The sequence below is a fragment of the Microtus ochrogaster genome, unplaced genomic scaffold (assembly GCF_000317375.1).
Source record: "Microtus ochrogaster isolate Prairie Vole_2 unplaced genomic scaffold, MicOch1.0 UNK23, whole genome shotgun sequence".
NCBI classification, from domain to species: Eukaryota; Metazoa; Chordata; class Mammalia; order Rodentia; family Cricetidae; genus Microtus; species Microtus ochrogaster.
Genome location: NW_004949121.1, coordinates 4596699 through 4614599, shown reverse-complemented (window position 1 = coordinate 4614599; position 17901 = coordinate 4596699). Strand labels below are relative to the sequence as shown.

The 17901-nt window shown below is 39.9% G+C and overlaps 1 protein-coding gene across 3 annotated transcripts in view; it reads left to right on the top strand.

The window, feature by feature from the left end:
- Psd3 (pleckstrin and Sec7 domain containing 3) overlaps positions 1-17901 on the top strand; it is a 457750-nt gene that overhangs the window by 126897 nt on the left and 312952 nt on the right. For 2 of the 3 annotated variants that reach the window (XM_026789576.1, XM_026789577.1), the window contains exon 2: positions 11546-11654. The exons of the other annotated variant lie outside the window; for it this stretch is intronic. In XM_026789576.1, coding sequence (XP_026645377.1) covers positions 11546-11654 — 109 coding nt within the window. The remainder of the gene's footprint in view (positions 1-11545; positions 11655-17901) is intronic. 3 annotated transcript variants of the gene reach the window in all.

Here is a 17901-nt window from a genome sequence, read left to right as displayed (position 1 = left end):
CACCTCCAGGGGCTTTACAAAGGGCATGGATTCAGTTTTGTCTCTTTTGCTCACACTGTTCACAACAGACTGGCAGCCAAGCTAGCAAAGGAGTACGCGAGGGAACTGACGGCTGCTACTTGCCATTGTGTTCTGACCTGTGGCCCTTTCCCGCACCGTCCTCTATGATGTAAAGGGTTTCTAACTTTTAGAATTGAAAGATCTCGCCTTTCACTTACTCTGCTTTTCTGCTGGATGCTTTTAGCTTCTCTACTCTCGAGATGCTCTATGCCCCATTTGATGTTGTTATTGACTTCTGGACAATGCAATTAACCTGTCAGGGAATAGGGACTAGTGGGAATAGAGGGCTGCCCCATCTTCTCAAGCACCCGTGGTTTTTTTTTGTCTTGTTTACATGGAGGCACAAGTTGGTTATATTTTTAGGAAAAATGTGCATGTTAGTATTGAATCTCCCCGTCTATTTCAGGACAACTGAAAGAATGGATGATGTGGGTGCTTCTAGGTAATAGACATTTTTTAATGGCAGCAAAGGTTTTAGCTATAGTGGAATTGCACTACATTATATTTGGACGCACTGTACTAACGAGGACAGCACATTCCATGTTAGTCTTGTGATGATTTCATTAACAACTCATTAGTTCTTAGAGTCAGCAGACACGTATTTCCAGAAAATAAATCATAACTATGACTTCTGTTTACAAAGTCAAAGCACATATGAGTGTACACGAGGACGTGTGCTGTTGTGTGCACGTTTCTGTTTCAGCCTTAGTTTTCTGTGACTGTTGTTGTACGAACTTTAGTTTAAAACAATACGAGTTTATTTTCTTAGTGCTCTAGAGGCTACAAGGAGGGTTTGGCTCTCAGTCCCAGCTTGACAGTGCTTCCTCTGGGGACTCCAGAAGATAATGTTTCCTTGCAGTCCAGATGCATTCTGTTGCCCTGGACCCCTCCCTCCACTTCAGAGCCAAGAGCATTAGCATCTGTTCTGTGCGTCTGCTTTGCTATTCTTTGTCACACAGCTTCTGTTTGGTCTCTCTCTTTGCTTCCTCAGAACACCTGCGATTGCCTTTAAGGCCCACTTGAATAATAATGGCGAGTCCTGGAATTTAATTTAATTATGACTTTACTTTTCTTCATGACTTTACCATATGTGCCCTCCCTCCCCCGCCTCTACTTCCCTTTCTCTGGTCTGAGTATGGCCCGAATTTGTTCTTTGCTTCTGCAGACTTTTGCTAACTCTAACTCTAACCCTTAGATTATTTGCTTAAAAAATTTCATGACCCCCTTTTTATACTTACGGGTTTTTAATTAATTTATCTCTCTATTTATCTAATGTACAAACAAACACTCCCTTTTTGTACTTTTTTTTTTTGACAGGATTTCACTGTGTATTTAACTCTAATTGTCCTGGAACTCACTTTGTAGACCTGGCTGGCCTTGAGCTCACAGAGATTCACAGGCCTCTGCTTTCCAGTGCTGAGATTAAAGGCTTGCACCACCACTACCCAGCCCCTTTTTGTACTTTTAATGATTTTGGAAGACAAACAGATGTGTCTGTTTATTTTGCCGTCTTACCCCAAATCATCAAGTGATCTCTCTCTCTCCCTGCTCCTACCATCGCCCCCATTTTTGTTCTTGTTTTTTGTTGTACTCCTCTGCCCCTAATAAGCCCTCAAAACCTGACTGTGTAAACAGAAATTAGTGGTTATGTCTGGGTAGGTGCTGAGAGCTTGTAGGAATAAGAATCCTTTCCTTTTGTCTTCTCTGAGTTGCTTTTTCTAGCCAACCAGTCTCTCAGCCTTGCTCCTGCAGGTGGGCTTGAACCATTCACCATGTTATCCAACTTCCCATCTCTTCTCACCCTCGGTGCTCTCTGTGAATTGATGGAAGGGTACACCCTCTCATCCTTATTCCCTTTCTAGTTGAAAGGAAACAGCGGGACTCAAGTTCTGCCACCTTGTTAAAGTAGGAAATCCTCCTGGTCAAGAGAGCAGAAGCTCTGGTGTGGGTGTTGACCAACATTTCTGTGGAGGCCTGGTCCTTCACTTTGGCCAGGGACCACCTCTAGGAGGATGAGGTCAGCTTAAGCCATGCTAAAGAATGGTAAAATAATTAGACCATTTCTTTTTCCTTCCTAATTTTTCCTTCCCTGGTGCAGTAAATCTACCCAGGTATGAGTTATTCAGAAAAACGGAACTTTTCTTTTTCTTTTTTATCCTTTCCAAGCATGCCTTCCTTAAGACGTTGGATCCCTCCCCAGCATCTTGAACTTTCTTATTCTTTCTCTAAATCCCCTCTCCCCACCATCCTATTGCTTCTTGATTATGGATCTGAGCGCTGTGCCCCTCAAATGACTATTCCAGCCATCTCCATCCTCTTCCTCTCGGCTGCATCTGCAGTTTACAACAGGTTTGCCTTGGGGTTTTTCATTCAAACTAATAAAACTGTCTTTGAGCCTCCTTTTGACTCTAGTCTTAAATTTTTTTATTAATGAGACTAAGAACCCTGAAAGATGACCGAGATTTCCCATGTGTCCACCATAGACAACTGTGGTTTTGCCTTTAGTTATTTCAGGTTTGCTGTGTGTCTGCTAGGATGTTAACATACCACAGACTGAGTGGCTTATGCAGCAGACATGAATTGTCTCATTTTAGAGATCAGCCATCTCTTGTGTTGTTACTACTGAGGCCCCTTTCCTTGACTTTAGGTGGTTACTTCTTGCTTTGTCTTCATGTGGTTGTTGCTTTGTCTATCTCTCTGTGTCTCTAATCTTGTTTTCCTAGAAGGTCATCAGCTACCCCAGATTAGGACCTGTTCTCATGATCTTGTAATGATTTCCAAATACACTCATGTTTGGAATATGGGGATTAGGGCTTCAACATGAATTACTCAAAATGCAACAGCCAGGAACACCTAACCATACTTCTGAAATATATTAGCCCTGAGCTTCAGGTCCCTGCCTGTGTTTGGTTGGTGTGTACACAGTACCATGTTTTCAGTGGACTTGGCTTTTGCTGGATAATGAGGACAGATGGGATTAAACAAGATCAAATGTGGAATGTTGGAATTGAGTGTTGGTGTTAAGTGAGTCGTGAAATATTATTTTTATAGTGGTTGTTCAATTCAGCTCTTAACGTTTTCTGGGCCAAAGCAATCTGCAATACTCAACTGACTGACTTTGGTTCAACATATGAAAATCTGTCAATGTAATCCACCATATAAACAAACTGAAAAATAAAAACCACATGATCACCTCATTAGATGCTGAAAAATCTTTCAACAAAATACAACATCCCTTCATGATAAAGGTCTTGGAGAGAGCAGGGATACAAGGAACATACCTAAACATAATAATGACAATATACAGCAAGCCAACAGCCAACATCAAACTAAATGGAGAGAAACTCCCAGTGATTCCACTGAAATCAGGCACAAGACAAGGTTGTCCACTCTCTCCATATCTATTTAATAAAGTTCTTGAGGTCCTAGCTAGAACAATAAGACACCAAAAAGAGATCATTGATTTGTTTGTATTGTGTTTTTTGTTTCTATTTTGTTGATTTCAGCTCTCAATTTATTTCTTACCCTATAGTCTTCTGAGTGAGTTTGCTTCTTTTGTTCTAGAACTTTTGAGTGTTATGTTAACTTACTAGTGTGGGATTTTCCCAGCTTGTTTATATAGGCATTTTTAGTGATGTGAACTTTTCTCTTAACACTGTTTTCTTTGTGTCCCATAAATTTGGGTATGTTGTATGGTCCTTTTGTTGGATTTTAGGAAGTCTTTAATTTCTTCCTTTATTTCTTTCTTGACTCATTGGTAATTCGAGTGAGCATTGTGTAATTTCCATGTGTTTGTGGGCTTTCTGAAATTAGTTTTGCTGTTGAATTCTAATTTTAAGTCATGGTGATCTGATAAGATACATGGGGTTATTCTAATTGTTTTGTATCTTTGAGGTTTGCTTTGTTATCTAAGTATATGGTCAATTTTGAGAGGGTTCTATGAGGTGCTGAGAAGAATGTATTTTTTTTATGTTTAGATAAATGTTCTATAGATGTCTTATATAGTAAGTTCATTTGAGTTCTCTTATTTCTCTGTTAAGTCTCTGTCTGGCAGACCTGTCCAGTGGTGACCGTAGGCTGTTAAAAGTCTCCCACTATTAGTGGATGGGGTTTAATATGTGACTTAAGCTTTAGTAGTGTTTCTTTTACATATGAGAGTGCCCTTGTGTTGGGAACATAGATTTCATTATTGAGGTTTACTCTTGATGGATTTTTTTTTCTGTGACAAATATGAAATGTCCTTCTTTGTCTCTTTTTGTTGATTTAGTTTGAAGTCTATTTTGTTACATGTTAGGATAGCTACACCAGCTTGTTTCTTAGGTCCATTTATTGGAAATTTTTTCCCAACTCTACTCTGAGGTGATGTCTGTCTTTGAGGTTGAGGTGTGTTTTTTTATGCAGCAGAAGGATGGATTCTGTTTTTGTATTTATTCCGTTAGCCTGTGCCTTTTTATAGGTGAGTTGAGTCCATTTACTTTAAGGGTTATTAATGACCAGTAATTGCTAGTCCCTGTAATTTTAGTTTTTGTTTTTGGTGATGCTATTGTGTGTGTACTTCCCTTCTTTGGGTTCTGCTGCTGTGAGGTCATCTAATATCTGTGTTTTTTGGGCTGAAGTTTTTCTTCTGGTACTTTGTGTAGGGCTGGGTTTGTGGCTAGGTATTAGTTAAATCTGGTTCTGTCATGGAATATCTTGTTTTCTCAGTCTATAGTGATTGAAAGTTTTGCTGGGTAAAGTAGTGCAGACTGGCATCCGAGGTCTCTTAATGTCTGCATAACGCTTGACGAGGACCGTCTAGCTTTCATGGTTTCCATTGAGAAGTCAGGTATAATTATGATAGGTCTGCCTTTATATATTACTTGGCTCTTTTCCTTTGCAGCTCTTAATATTGTTTCTTTATTCCGTATGTTTACTGTTTGATTGTTATGTGTAAAGGAGACTTTTGTTGTTGTTTGGTCCAGTCTATTCGATGTTCTTTAAGCTTCTTGTATCTTCATATACACATCTTTCTTTAGGTTGGGAAAATTTGCTTCTATGATTTTGTTGAATATATTTTCTGTGCTTTGAGTTGGGCTTCTTCTTCTTCTTCTGTTCCCATCAGTTTTAGCTTTGGACTTTTCTTTGGTCTATATCTCCTGGGTATTTTGTGTTAAGTTTTTATTAGATTTAATGTTTTCTTTGATTCGTGAGTATATTTCCTCTATTGTATTTCAGTGCTTGAGATTCTCTCTTCTATCTCTTGTAGTCTGTTGTTAGTACTTGTCTCTGTAGTTCCTGTTCGTTTACCCAGATTTTCCATCTCCATCCTTCCCTCAGTTTGTGTTTTCTTTATTTTATCTATTTCTGTTTTCAAGTCTTGAATTGTTTCTTTCACCTGTTTGATTGCTTTTTCTTGATTTTTTAAAGAGAGTTTTACTTTCTTCCAATTTTTGTTTGTCTTTTCTTCCATTTCTTTGAGAGAGGTTTTCATTTTTGGTTTAGGGTCTCAAACATTCTCCTAAAGTTATTTTTTAGGTCATTTTCTTCTGCTGGTGTGTTCAAATCTTGCTGTTGGAGAGCCACTAGTTTTTGGTGGTGCTGTGTTGCTCTTTGTGATGTTAAGTGTGTTCTTACCTTATCTACCCATTTTTTCCTCTGATTGGTATAGTTGAGGCCATGTCTCTGGTGATCACTCTTCCCGGTGCCAGTGGATCCAAGGCTCAGATTGTTGCTACTTGTGGTGGAGCTGGGGCCATGGTTTCAGTCACCCTGGAGGTCGCTTGGCGGCATCCCTGAAAGTCCCTTGGTGCTCCTGGAAGTTGCTCTGCAATCCTTGAGGTTGTCATGCCTGCTCCCATAGAGGTCACTTGCTTGGACCTGCTCCCGAAGATGTCACTGGCTAGGGCTTCTCCTGTGGATGTTGCTGGCTCAAGTCTGTTCCTGCAGAGGTTGCTAGCTTGGGCCTGATACCTTGGAGGTCACTGGCTTGTACCTGCTCTTGAGGAGGTTGCCGGCTAGGGCGTGCTCCCACTGAGAGCACACTGGCTTGGCCTGGTCCCAAGGAGTTCTCTCACTGGGGCCTGCAGAGCTTGATGACTCTGACCTGCTCCCACAGAAGTCGCTCTCTGAGGCTGAGATTTTACTGATGTTCTTGTGCTTGTCTGCACAGCAAATATGATATACATTGGTGATCTCACCACTGTAAACTTATCACAAAGAAAAACTGCTAATTACTCTGTAATGAAGTCTGTGAAGGTGGTTCAGAAATATGAAGAATTACTATACTTCAGAACTAGAGAGACTCTCAAAAAAATTGAACTACAAATTTTGTATCTCCCATTGAGAATGGATGGGATTAGGAGTAGTTAGACTTTGATGGAAGTTTTAGTATGGAAATATTTGTGTGTGTATAATGAGATGCCTTACATTTTATATATACCATATATCCATGGTCTGCAAGAAATTTCACTTAACATTTTTACTGTGCCTTCATTTTCACTTTGTCCTGCAACATGAGGTTGGATGTGGAATTTTCTTTTTGTGGTGTTTTGTCAGTGCCTAAAATGTTTTAGATCCAGATTAAAGATGTTCATTGTAATGCTGGATTTTTGGTTTTTTGTCCTTCTTTCCTTTTTTTAAAAATTTAATGTTTATCTATTTTATTTATTTATTATTTTTATTGAGCTACACATATATCTCCATTCCCCTTCTCTCCTCCGCCTCTCCTCCTACCCTCTCTTGTGCCCCCATACTTGCAGTTTACTCAGGAGACCGTGTCCTTTTCTCCTTCCTGTGTAGACTCATGTTTGTCTCTCTTGGAGTCCTCCTTGTTGTCTATGTTCTCTAGGGTTGTGGACTGTAGGCTGGTTTTTCTTTGCTTTATATCTAAAAGCCACTTATGAGTGAGTACATATTATATCTGTCTTTCTGAGTCTGGGTTACCTCATTCAATATGGTTTTTTTTTAGATTCATCCATTTGCCTGCAAATTTCAAGATGCCATCGTTTTTTCACCTCTGTGTAGTACTTCATTGTGTAATTTACTACATTTTCCTTATCCATTCTTCGGTTGAGGCATATTTAGGTTGTTTCCAGGTTCTGGCTATTATGAATAAAGCTGCTGTGAACATAGTTGAGCACATGTCCTTGGGGTATATGCCCAAGAGTGGTTTTGCTGGGTCTTGAGGGAGATTGTTTCCTAATTTTCTGAGAAATCGCCATACTGATTTCCAAAGTGGCTGTACGTAGTGTCTCCCAATATAGATCAGTTTGACCTTGAGTTGCCAACCTTCCCTCCTCAGTCTTCTGAATGTCAAAACCACAAGCATGTGTCACCATGTGTCAGCTATACAGTTTCTATAGTACTCTTGCACAGCAGGGATTCTCAAGTGTAGAATGTATGGAGTATTGAGGAGCAGCTGGTACCTGCTGAGCCGGACTTTAGTCCTCATCATATAACTTGAGATATAAGTCCTTTACATCATTTAATTTGTATTTTAGGTGTCAAGGGTTGGATCTAGGTTGTCATGCATGCTAAACATGAACTCCTACTGCTGAACTCATCCACAGTTCCAATTCTGTATGCTTATTGAAGAGATTTATGCTCCTAAATTAATTGTGATAAAGCAAAGGGAATATGTTTTATTCAAGTAGTAATATAGACTGAAAAAAATATTACTGAATCATGTGTGTCTTTAATCAAGCTGATTATTTCAAATATCTGTACAAATTACTCTAGAGAGAGGTGAAATTTTAAAAGCATTAGCATGGGAAGAGCAGCATCAGCAGGCCTCACAGTCGTAAGATGACTGATGTGGGGAGAATGAGTTTTACTTCACTTCGTGAGTGGAGGGATAGGAATGCTTTGATTTGAGCCTGGATATAGGGGTCCCCACAGTTGCCAAAATAATGGAGCACTTTGTCAGATTGAGATGCTTTCATTTGTGTTACTCCTAGATAGAGCAGCCCTTAAAAATATTTCCTTCTCGGAGAATCTGAGTATGCTTTTAACGCTGACTGCTTCACTCTCCAGCTTAGAGAGGGCCTGCAAGTGTAGATACTCAAATGTGGTCTGCTCAATACCAGACCAGCACAGCCACTAGTAAGACCTCCAGTTGATTCTTACATACCATAAAGTATGAAAAGCACACCAATCAGGAGCTGTGGCGCAGGCAATGAATTAAGAATCATCAGCATCACCTGGATGCTAGAAGATGCACATTTTCAGGCTCTGTACTACCTAATTCTGAAGCTCTTGATTACACCACAGACGTGTGTTTTAATAAGTGCTATGGGTTATGGATTATGTTAATTTGTGCTAATGTTTGAGAACTTCCTTGTATCAGTATTTTTTAAATAAAATTTATTTATTCTATGTATTTTTCATATCAGGTATCTTGATTTCATTCATTCCCTGTCCCTTCACATTCTCCCTCTGCCCCTGCAAATTCTCCCCCACCCCACTGAATATAACAAAATTCAAAAAACAAAAAAGAAAAATGGAGAAAATAATATAAGAGAAAAAAGAAAGAAAAGTGAAGAAATTAAAAATCTCATCATGGAAGCTGCAGTGCGACCCAATAGGTCATGCTGTATACCCTTTGTTCATATATCTCTACCTGCAAGTGTTCTTCACAGAGACATTGGTCTGGTCCACTACACATTCAATGCTGGGCCCCTTCCTGAACATCCCACTCGTGTCCTGTATTTTGAAAATCCTGCAGCTTTGGGTCTGTGGGTCAGCTTCCTTCACGTGCTCCAGCGGATCATAGACGGAGTGGATGTTGGGGCCAGCTAAGCTATAACCCTGGGTCTGCGCCTGGGCATCTTTAGGGTTAGGCTGCCAGATGGGAAATGGGGACAGCTCTCCTATGGTCGCAGTTTCGTGGCTGACTCATCTGTGTGCTAACCATGTTGGCTCTATTGTGCTGCCCTGGCGAGGTGGAGGGACTGCTCAGCTGATAGGGGTCAGGGATGGCTCTGCCATTCTTGTGACCACAGGGCCATCTATCCCACCCATCTCAGGCATTGATGAGTAATGGGGACAACTGTCCTATGGTCACCATTTCGAGGCTGGCTCACACACACCTGAGCTAACAGTGTTGGCTCAGTTCTGCAGCTGGTGGACGTCAGGGATGGCTCTCCCACACTTATGACCACAGGGTAAGCTCTCCCTCCATCTTCCAGCATTGATAGTGGGGGTCTTCTCCCCATTGATGTGTTTAAAACTCATAGAGAAGTATGCTTTAAATTATTACTCCATATACAAGTATGCTTTAAATTATTACTCCATATACTCACTGCCCTGGTTATTGTTTTTATTGTCAATGTGAGACAGCCAAAAGTCACCTGATCAAGATGAGACTTCCTTCCCCAAATGTTCCATGCTTGTTTAATCACTGCTTCTGATCCATGCTGCTCTGTCTGTGGGTCTCTGAGCTGCCCCCTTACCTGTTCTGTGCCTCTTGGCCTTCTCTTAGTATACATAGGCTAGTCGTTTTCAAATGCCCCTCTGTGTACTCTATGTTTCTCTCCTTACCCATCATCACTTCTTACCATTTCTGCAGGCATCACCTACTCAGAGAGCCTTCCATAAGCATCTTTCAAATTAGGTCACTTTCTGTTGGGAATCCCTAGGGGAGCTCCTCTTTTATTAGCAGAAGCTCTCTAAATACACAGATTGTGATTATTTTCTCTCTGTTGGGGAAAAGGATAATTAACCTATACTTGTTAAACACATTACGCGAAGAAGAATTTCCAAAGATGAATTTTGCAATCTGAACATTAAATGATTACAGAGTTATTTTTAGGAATTCTGCTTCAAAATTCTGCAAGGTAACTTTTTGATAATGATACAGAAGATCAAGGTGATGGGGGACACTGACAGGTGATACCACATGCTGAACTGGTCTGTAGTGGGGTGATGGCATTGTAACTGGGCTTCTATACTTACCAATCATTTCTGCTTCAAAGGCTGTAATACGAGTTCTAAGATAATCTTGCTTCAAGTAGCTAGCTCCTTGGTTGTTCATATAACCCTGAATGTTATTGTCCCCCAGGAAGCAGAGTCAGTTGTGGGTCAGACATGAGAATAGATGTTTCATAGTCAAGATAGAAATTGGTGTAGGCATTCTAAGGATCCTTGAAGGTCACCTGGTAGCCAAGTAAAAGCTATTGATAAAATCCTTCTCTAATCTCTTCATATACTGGGTGTGCAAGCCTTCCTCTTGGGAATGAAAACAGGATCTGGACGTTTTCATTCACAGTAGAGGCAAGACAATGACTCTCCGATGTCTATAGATCTCAGTACTTAATTTTAGGCCAGAAATAGGAGCCCCTCAAGTTTTGACAGTTGTCTAAAGTAGTCAGGAAAGTCTTGGGAATTCAAAATCTTAATTTGAACCACCTTTCCCACTGTAGCTTTCCTTTAAAGAGCATTTTTTTTTTCGAATTACAGAGGACACTGGGCAGATGCTGAAATTTAAGATAGATAGCATTAGTGGAGGGGCTGGTAGTCCTGTGTATGCCTTGCCTAGCTGCATGGTGTTTCTCATGTACAGATGTGGTCGTTTTTGGAGAAAAACTACTTTCTTTTTGGGGTGAATCACCAACCCCATAGAGAGAAATATTTAAATTTTGACTGAGTGATATTGATCATTCAGAAAAATAGCATAAGTAAATAATTTTTGTTTGTTTATTTTTTATTTTTTTTTCCGAGGCAGCGTTTTTCTGTGTGGTCCTGGCTGTCCTGGCACTTACTTTGTAGACCAGACTAGCCTCAAAATTAAGAGATCCACCTGCCTTTGTGTCCTGAGTGCTGGGGTCTTTATGCCATCAAGTCCAGCTTGTAAGATAGTTTTTAATAGCTAAAAAGTAACATAAACTTTCAGTTTATGTATGCACGTGAAGCCTGTTAAAGTGGATACATGTTTGTGAGATTGAATGTGAAAGCCAGGGGTCACCCGCTGATGTCATTCCTCAGGGGCCAATCACTTTGAAACAGAGTCTCATTGTTCTGCAGTTCACTGAGTAGTCCAGGCTGGCCCACCAGGCTTCCCAGGGCTGTGGCTACAAACTCATGTCTCCAACACCTGCTTTTTTTAACCCTAAATTTGAGATATTGGACTCTGGTCTCTACGTGTATATAGCAAGCATATCACAAACTGAGCTCTCCCCAGCCACATAAAGGCTTTAGAGCAGTTTATCATGGCCTTGCTCCACAGTCACGGCCATCTTCTCACCTGTTCTTGTCTTCTCCGTGCACGTCATGTGCATACTGTGCTTCGTCTAGGGCTCACTGCTGAAATCGTGTATCCCAATGGTATTCTGATTTTTCTTGTTTCATCTTGAGTGATTATGCATCACGAGCGTTTGATCATTTTTTCTTGGGTAATTATTATTTGTTCCGTTGTATTGTAATGACGCCTTTGTTTGATCATTTTCTTCTTGGGTAATTATTATTTGTTCCGTTGTATTGTAATGACGCCTTTGTTTTGCTCTCACTGCAGGCAGAGACATTTGTTTGGGGTAACACTGCATCAGCACATTCCCAGAGTGTTGCCAAGGCCAAGTATGAATTTCTGTTTGGGAAGTCAGAAGAGAAATCTCCAGATACTAGTAAGTGCTTGCCAACATTGTCCTGCAGGTAAAAGATAATGTGGCCCCAGCAATTTCTGAGTACTGTATTTACCTCCATCACTACATCACTTCCTGCTTTCCACCGTGAAGCCTGTGTGGTCCAACTGTTCTCTAGAGCAGCCTTCCAAGACTAGAACTGGATGTAGTTCCTAAAGCTGGCTCTCAGGAATTTCAAGTCTTCTTCCTTGAAGACTTTTCTGCTTATAATACTTCAAATTTCAAGAATTAACTAATTCTCATTAAGCTTTTATTGTCTGCATTTGCTGTTGTTCTATGTACCTACACTTTAGTTTTTACCACCATTCTATATTATGGAGAGTCAGTGCCACAAATTTTTTAGACAATGTAAGCTTAGGAGAGCTTTCTTTTGCAAACCTATTTGTCCAATCTGTCATATTTCCAATCTAACTGTCACATTTTAAATTAGAAGCAACTCTCTTCAAAACTGTTTAGAGCAGATAGAACTAATATCAGTACTAATATTAGTAATCTTGCTAGCTTACTCAGTTACTTCCAGGTCAGCACTGTACTGTGTACTTTGAATATGGTATCCTTCTGATCACAATTGCTCACAGGTCTAGGACTTTACTCCACATTGTCTGAGCCAGGCCTGAACTCTCAGTCAGTTGAAACAGTACACTTATGAATACACTTTCCTATAAGATGGCATAAAATACACATGCTTGTAGAGTTTCAGAATAGTTATCTATATCTATGGAAGACTGTTGGTGAAGGAAGAGGTAGGCCTTTTGAAAAACAGAAAGGACTCAGTGCTTGTGTTTGGAGCTAGACTTACTGAGTTTGAATCCTGGCCTTATAACTCACCTTTGGGTCATTGTTTAAATTATCCAACGCCAGTTTTCTAATCTTAAAAAAAAAGATTACAGTGACATAGCTCAGTTATTTTGAGGATATAGAATGTGTATGCAAAGATCTCAGAATCATGCTTGGTACATAGCAAGTGCTTCTGGTTTTGTTTGTTGTATTGATGAGGATGAGTAGCATGTCCATATCCCCAGTCTTCAACAGTGACATTTAGACCGATAATCATTACTGTTTTCACCTATATCATTATCTAACCCTTGGTATCTGTTTTAGATGTTTAAGGAATTTGACCTAATGTGGTTGGTGTTTGGTTAAAAACAAGTAACTATCTTTTAGATCCGTGTGTTAGTTGGGATTATATAACAACATTTCAAGATTCCTAAGAAGACAATGCATGCATATTACTTTATCTTAAAGTCTTAAAGTGAATATTAATATTTTAATATTTAGAAATGTTTAGATATGATACAATACAGTGAAATAATTTAAAACATCATTATTGTTATAGTTTATAAACATCTAAATACAGTCTGAAACTCTTTGGCTACCTTAACTTTGAACGCCACAGGTGTGGTTTAGCTTTGAATGCCACAGTAAGGTTTTGTGCTTTCTTCACATTTTTACTCTGACGAAGCATAATTTTTATTTAAGTACGTAAACAATGTGCAATATTTTCTGTTTCAAAAGTGAATATAGCGGGGTGGTGTTGGTGTACGCCTTTAATTCCAGCACTCGGGAGACGGAGGCAGGTGGATCTCTGTGTGTTTGAGGCCAGCCCAAGAGCAAGTTCCAGGATGGTTTCCAAAGCTACAGAAAAACCCTGTCTCAGAAAGAGAGAGAGAGAGAGAGAGAGAGAGAGAGAGAGAGAGAGAGAGAGAGAGAGAGAATATAGCTATTGGCAAGAATGTGAATCTGCTGGGTCTATTACATACAATTATGTAGAATGTTTAAAAGGCAGTTGGGTTAAACATACCTTTTATATCACCTGGCCATTTTATTCCTCAGTATTTTTCCAAGAGAAATTCAAATTTATACACATTTTTACAGGAATGTTTGCCACCTGCCCTTTTGTTTTGCTGTCTGGGAAATCAAGCGCATTAGAGTTTGTGCTTTTTAGAAGTAAGAAATGATTGAAATGAGATGAATGCACACATGGTAGGTAGACTCCATGAGGTACTTTTCAAAACTTCGCCATTTCTTCTTTAATGCTAATTGGCTTCGATTTAATATATTGTGTGTGCTGGAGGCTCTTCTATAGGCCCTTGAAATTTGACTTTGAAAACTATGAGACAAGCATTTGAAAAGAATCATACACAAGTTCCTTGGTCAGCGGCGTGCTTTGACCTTCCTTCCTTCCTTCCTTCCTTCCTTCCTTCCTTCCTTCCTTCCTTCCTTCCTTCCTTCTTCCATAACATTAATGTTAAGATATGTGAGAATGTGATTGAAAATTTAACTCCAAACTGTGGAACCAAAGAAGAAGATGGAAGGGGGAAGAGAAATGTGTAATTTTATAGTCTTAAGACTATACCAGTTCAAGGATAATGTTTTATAAGTCCTTTGAAGTCATTATCATAATTTAAAATGAAGTCCTATAAATATTATATTATATTTTTGGTTGTAAGCTTAGCCTTTAGCAGCTGAGTCCTGTCTCCAGCCCTAAATATTATATTATAGATAAATGTAGAAATAATAGAACTTTAGAAACATTTTTCATTACAATGTTAAAATACAAAGATCTCTTTACTACTAAGACTTGTTAAATGATATTTTTAATGTCCGTGGTCCTTCACCTTGTCCCTCCTGTTGTCAGCATCTTACATGCATGGTAATTGTCCCCAAACTTGTAATTTTCTTAGGGTTATAGAGTTGAATCAATGGTATGGAGTATCCAAACTTAAAAGAAATATATAGTGGTTCTTGTTAGTATGACACCTCTAAAATATGGAATATATTCAGAGACCTCTTGCAGCACACTGGATTGAGTTGATGCAGAACAGGAGAAAACAGCAGACCCTGAGTAGACAGGGCAGTTTGAGAGCAAGGCATCTCCTGTGCTGGACAAAGAAGAAGCCAAACTCAGAGGAAAGCAGGGGACCTAGGAAAGGGTTATTTTTTTTTCTCTCTGATAATAACAATCCATGTGTCCATTAGTTTCAAGACAAGAAACTAGCATGAAGTTTATGCAAAACTGGACATTGTTCATGGAAGTTATGACTAGAAAAATTGTGCATTACCTAGAAGCTGTTGTATGGGGCTGTGACTTGATATACCAGTTTTCCCAGAGTTCTGAATGTTGGGGCCAACTTCATTTCTTGTAGAATGGAAGGCCAAAGTTGGGAGAGAGCACCAACAGTAGTCTAGAGAGGACATAAAACTGGGTTTAGGATGGTGAAATGTTACAAACTGTTGCTGGATTTAATGCAAAATTGTGGACCACTTTGGTAATTGTGGACATGTTAAGCTCTACATTAACAAATAGCCTCTAAATTTACAAGCTCACAATTAGTATCATCTGCGCAGAGCAAGGAGCCTTTATGGGAAGGAGAGCCATCATTTACAACACAGGTATCAAGACCCAAAGAGTGAGAGCAATGGAACATTGTGAAACTATAAAATAAATTTCTGCAAATATAAAAGGGGAAAAACCACTAAGATAAAGCAGCAGCATATGAAGAAGACATGCACATGCTTAGGAAACAGTCTGTGTCTCTCTTTGAATTTAAAAATAGAGATAGTGGGACTGAAGAGATAGCTCAGCAGTTAAGAGCACTGACTGCTCTTATAGGGGACTCGGGGTTCAATTCCCAGCATCCACATGACAGCTCACAACTGTCTGTAAGTCCTGTTCCAGGAGATCCGATGCCCTCGTACAGACATACAATCAGACAAAACACCAATGCACATGATATAAAAATAAATTACTTTTGAAAGTTTGCAAAAGGTGCAGATAGTGACATAGGAAAAAATGGGGTATTAGGTACAAGTTTATTTGGTTTGTTTCATTGTTAAATTGATACACTTGAGAAGAGAGGCTTAGTGTACGATTGTCTGGGTTGGGTTGGCTTGTGGGTATGTCTGTGAGAGGTTTTTCTAGTTTTGGTCAGCTGAGGTGGAAAGACTCATCCTGAACGTGAGTGGCGCCATCTTAGGGTTGGGCCTTGAACTGTATGACCGGAAAGGGAATTGTGCAGCAAGCGTGCATGCACTCATTTCTTTGTGCTCTTGAATGTAGATGTAAGCAGCTGCTTCGGGTTCCTGCAATGATGAACTGCATGGAATCTGGAACTAGGTGAAAGGCAATAGCCCCTCTCTGTGTGTTGCCTTTGTCAGTGTATTTTCGGCTCAGCAGCAGCAGCCGTGAAACAGAGTCAGGGTTGTGTTTGGTTTGTGAACCAGAGCGCAATGATCTGGTTCCAGGATCTCCCACTGCCCCAGTGCTGCCGTAGGAAAGTGAACGGGGGAGAAAGGAAGAAGAAAGGACATCCCTAATTCCAAACAGAAGTCCCTCACGTTGGAACTTCCCCTCTGGTACCATCTGTATTTTCATGTTACGTATCTGAATGTGTACCTGTGTGTTCAGTTTTGAAGAGATGCCTGCTCCATCCTCTGCACCTTATCGTTCCAGGCCTTAGTGATAGGGTTTGTTTCTTATTTTATGTGTTTTTTTAGTTGACCATTTGTGTATGTGTAGGGGGGCTGGGCAAACTCCTATCACTTATCCCAGGAACTTACTGTCCTCCTGCCTCGTCTTCCCTAGGTTTTGAATTCTAGGCTGTTCTAGCATATCTAGTAAAATAGCTTTAGATCTTAACTAAATGAAAATCCCCATTTATCAAACTGCCTAACAGAAATACTTTTCTGGTTTATATTCTCATTGCCAAATTTAATCAGGGAAATGGGTTTATTTACTTTTAGTCTGTTACATGTAGAGATTTTAATTGATAAATAATTAGTTATCTTGACTATAATGTGAATTTTTGATTTTTATTTTTAAAACAAAGTGTATGTCTGTCTAGGAAGTGGATTACTGACAAAATTACACAAGACACAAAAATCAGGAGGGTCAGCTCCTGCCCCTCCCCATTCCTTGGGCTCCACTGCTAACACAGTGGTCCTTAGCCTTTTTCTCTGAGCATTTTCCCTTCACCCTCAGCCAAGGCTCCATCCCTGGCAGTAAGTTCGGGCCATTGACTCATCAGTTTGTCCTTCTCTGTGTTTGTTTGATTTCATGAACATTGCTGATAGTTGCCCCCACAGATAATACTGATTCTCTAATGTAAAAATTTAAAAAAAGAGGCTTATATAGTCTTTTGTAGTGGGAGACTGCCCTTTCATTTCCCAGCCACCCAGACCCAATTAATAACACAGAAATTATGTTGATTACAATCCTGTTTGGCCAATAGCTTAGGCATATTTCTAGCTAACTTTTATATCTTAATCCATTTCTATCAATCTGTGTATCACCACAAGGCTGTAGTTTTCTGGTAAGGTTCTGGCTGGCAGCTGGCGCTTTCTCCTTCAGCAGCTACAGGGCATCTCCCTGATTCCACCTAGTTTCTCTATCTCTGTTTGAATTCCCCCCCTGGCTTTATTTACTAAGCCAAAACAGCTTTTTTAATAACCAATGGCAATTAAACATAATCATAGCATACAGAGGGGAATCCCACATCAGTTTTTCTGAAGCAGACGTATATGATGAGAGAGAGAGAGAGAGAGAGAGAGAGAGAGAGAGAGAGAGAGAGAGAGAGAGAGTTCTTTTGCCTGGATTTTTAAATATTTCACTTTTCAGGATGATCAAGAAGTCTGCTCATGACCTCATGAGATAAGGATGTGTGGTCTCTGCTTCTCCAGATTCCTTTCCACTGGGATCTGTCTTTGCTCTTACCAGACTTGTGGTATCTACATTTTATATTATAAAAATAGAGAGACTTTTGTGCTTTTAATACAGACTGACTCTAAATATTTGAACAACTCTTGCACTAACTGCCAAATCCACATAGTGTGGGCCTTTACACCTGAAGCGGAAGAGAAGTGGGGCCTATGGTACGCGCCCTCTGCTGGCCACTAGTGGGAGAGCGCACCAGAGCACTGGAAGGAATCTACGGAGTGGAAGAACGTTTTGTTACATGGCCTGATTAGGTATTACTTTTTCATATCTTTACTATGTTATTTGTGGAAGGAATATGTTTTTCTCTGAGAGATATGATTCTCGTTCTAATCTTCTGATGTTTTAATTTGTACTAAAAATTTTCTAGGCTGTTATACAGCTCTTCTCTGTAGACTTAAACATAATCCTGCTTAGGTGTGCAGCTTGGGTCTCCTTCCTCATCTGTGTGTGTGTGTGTGTGTGTGTGTGTGTGTGTGTGTGTGTGTGTGTGTGTGTGTGTGTGTGTGTGTGTGT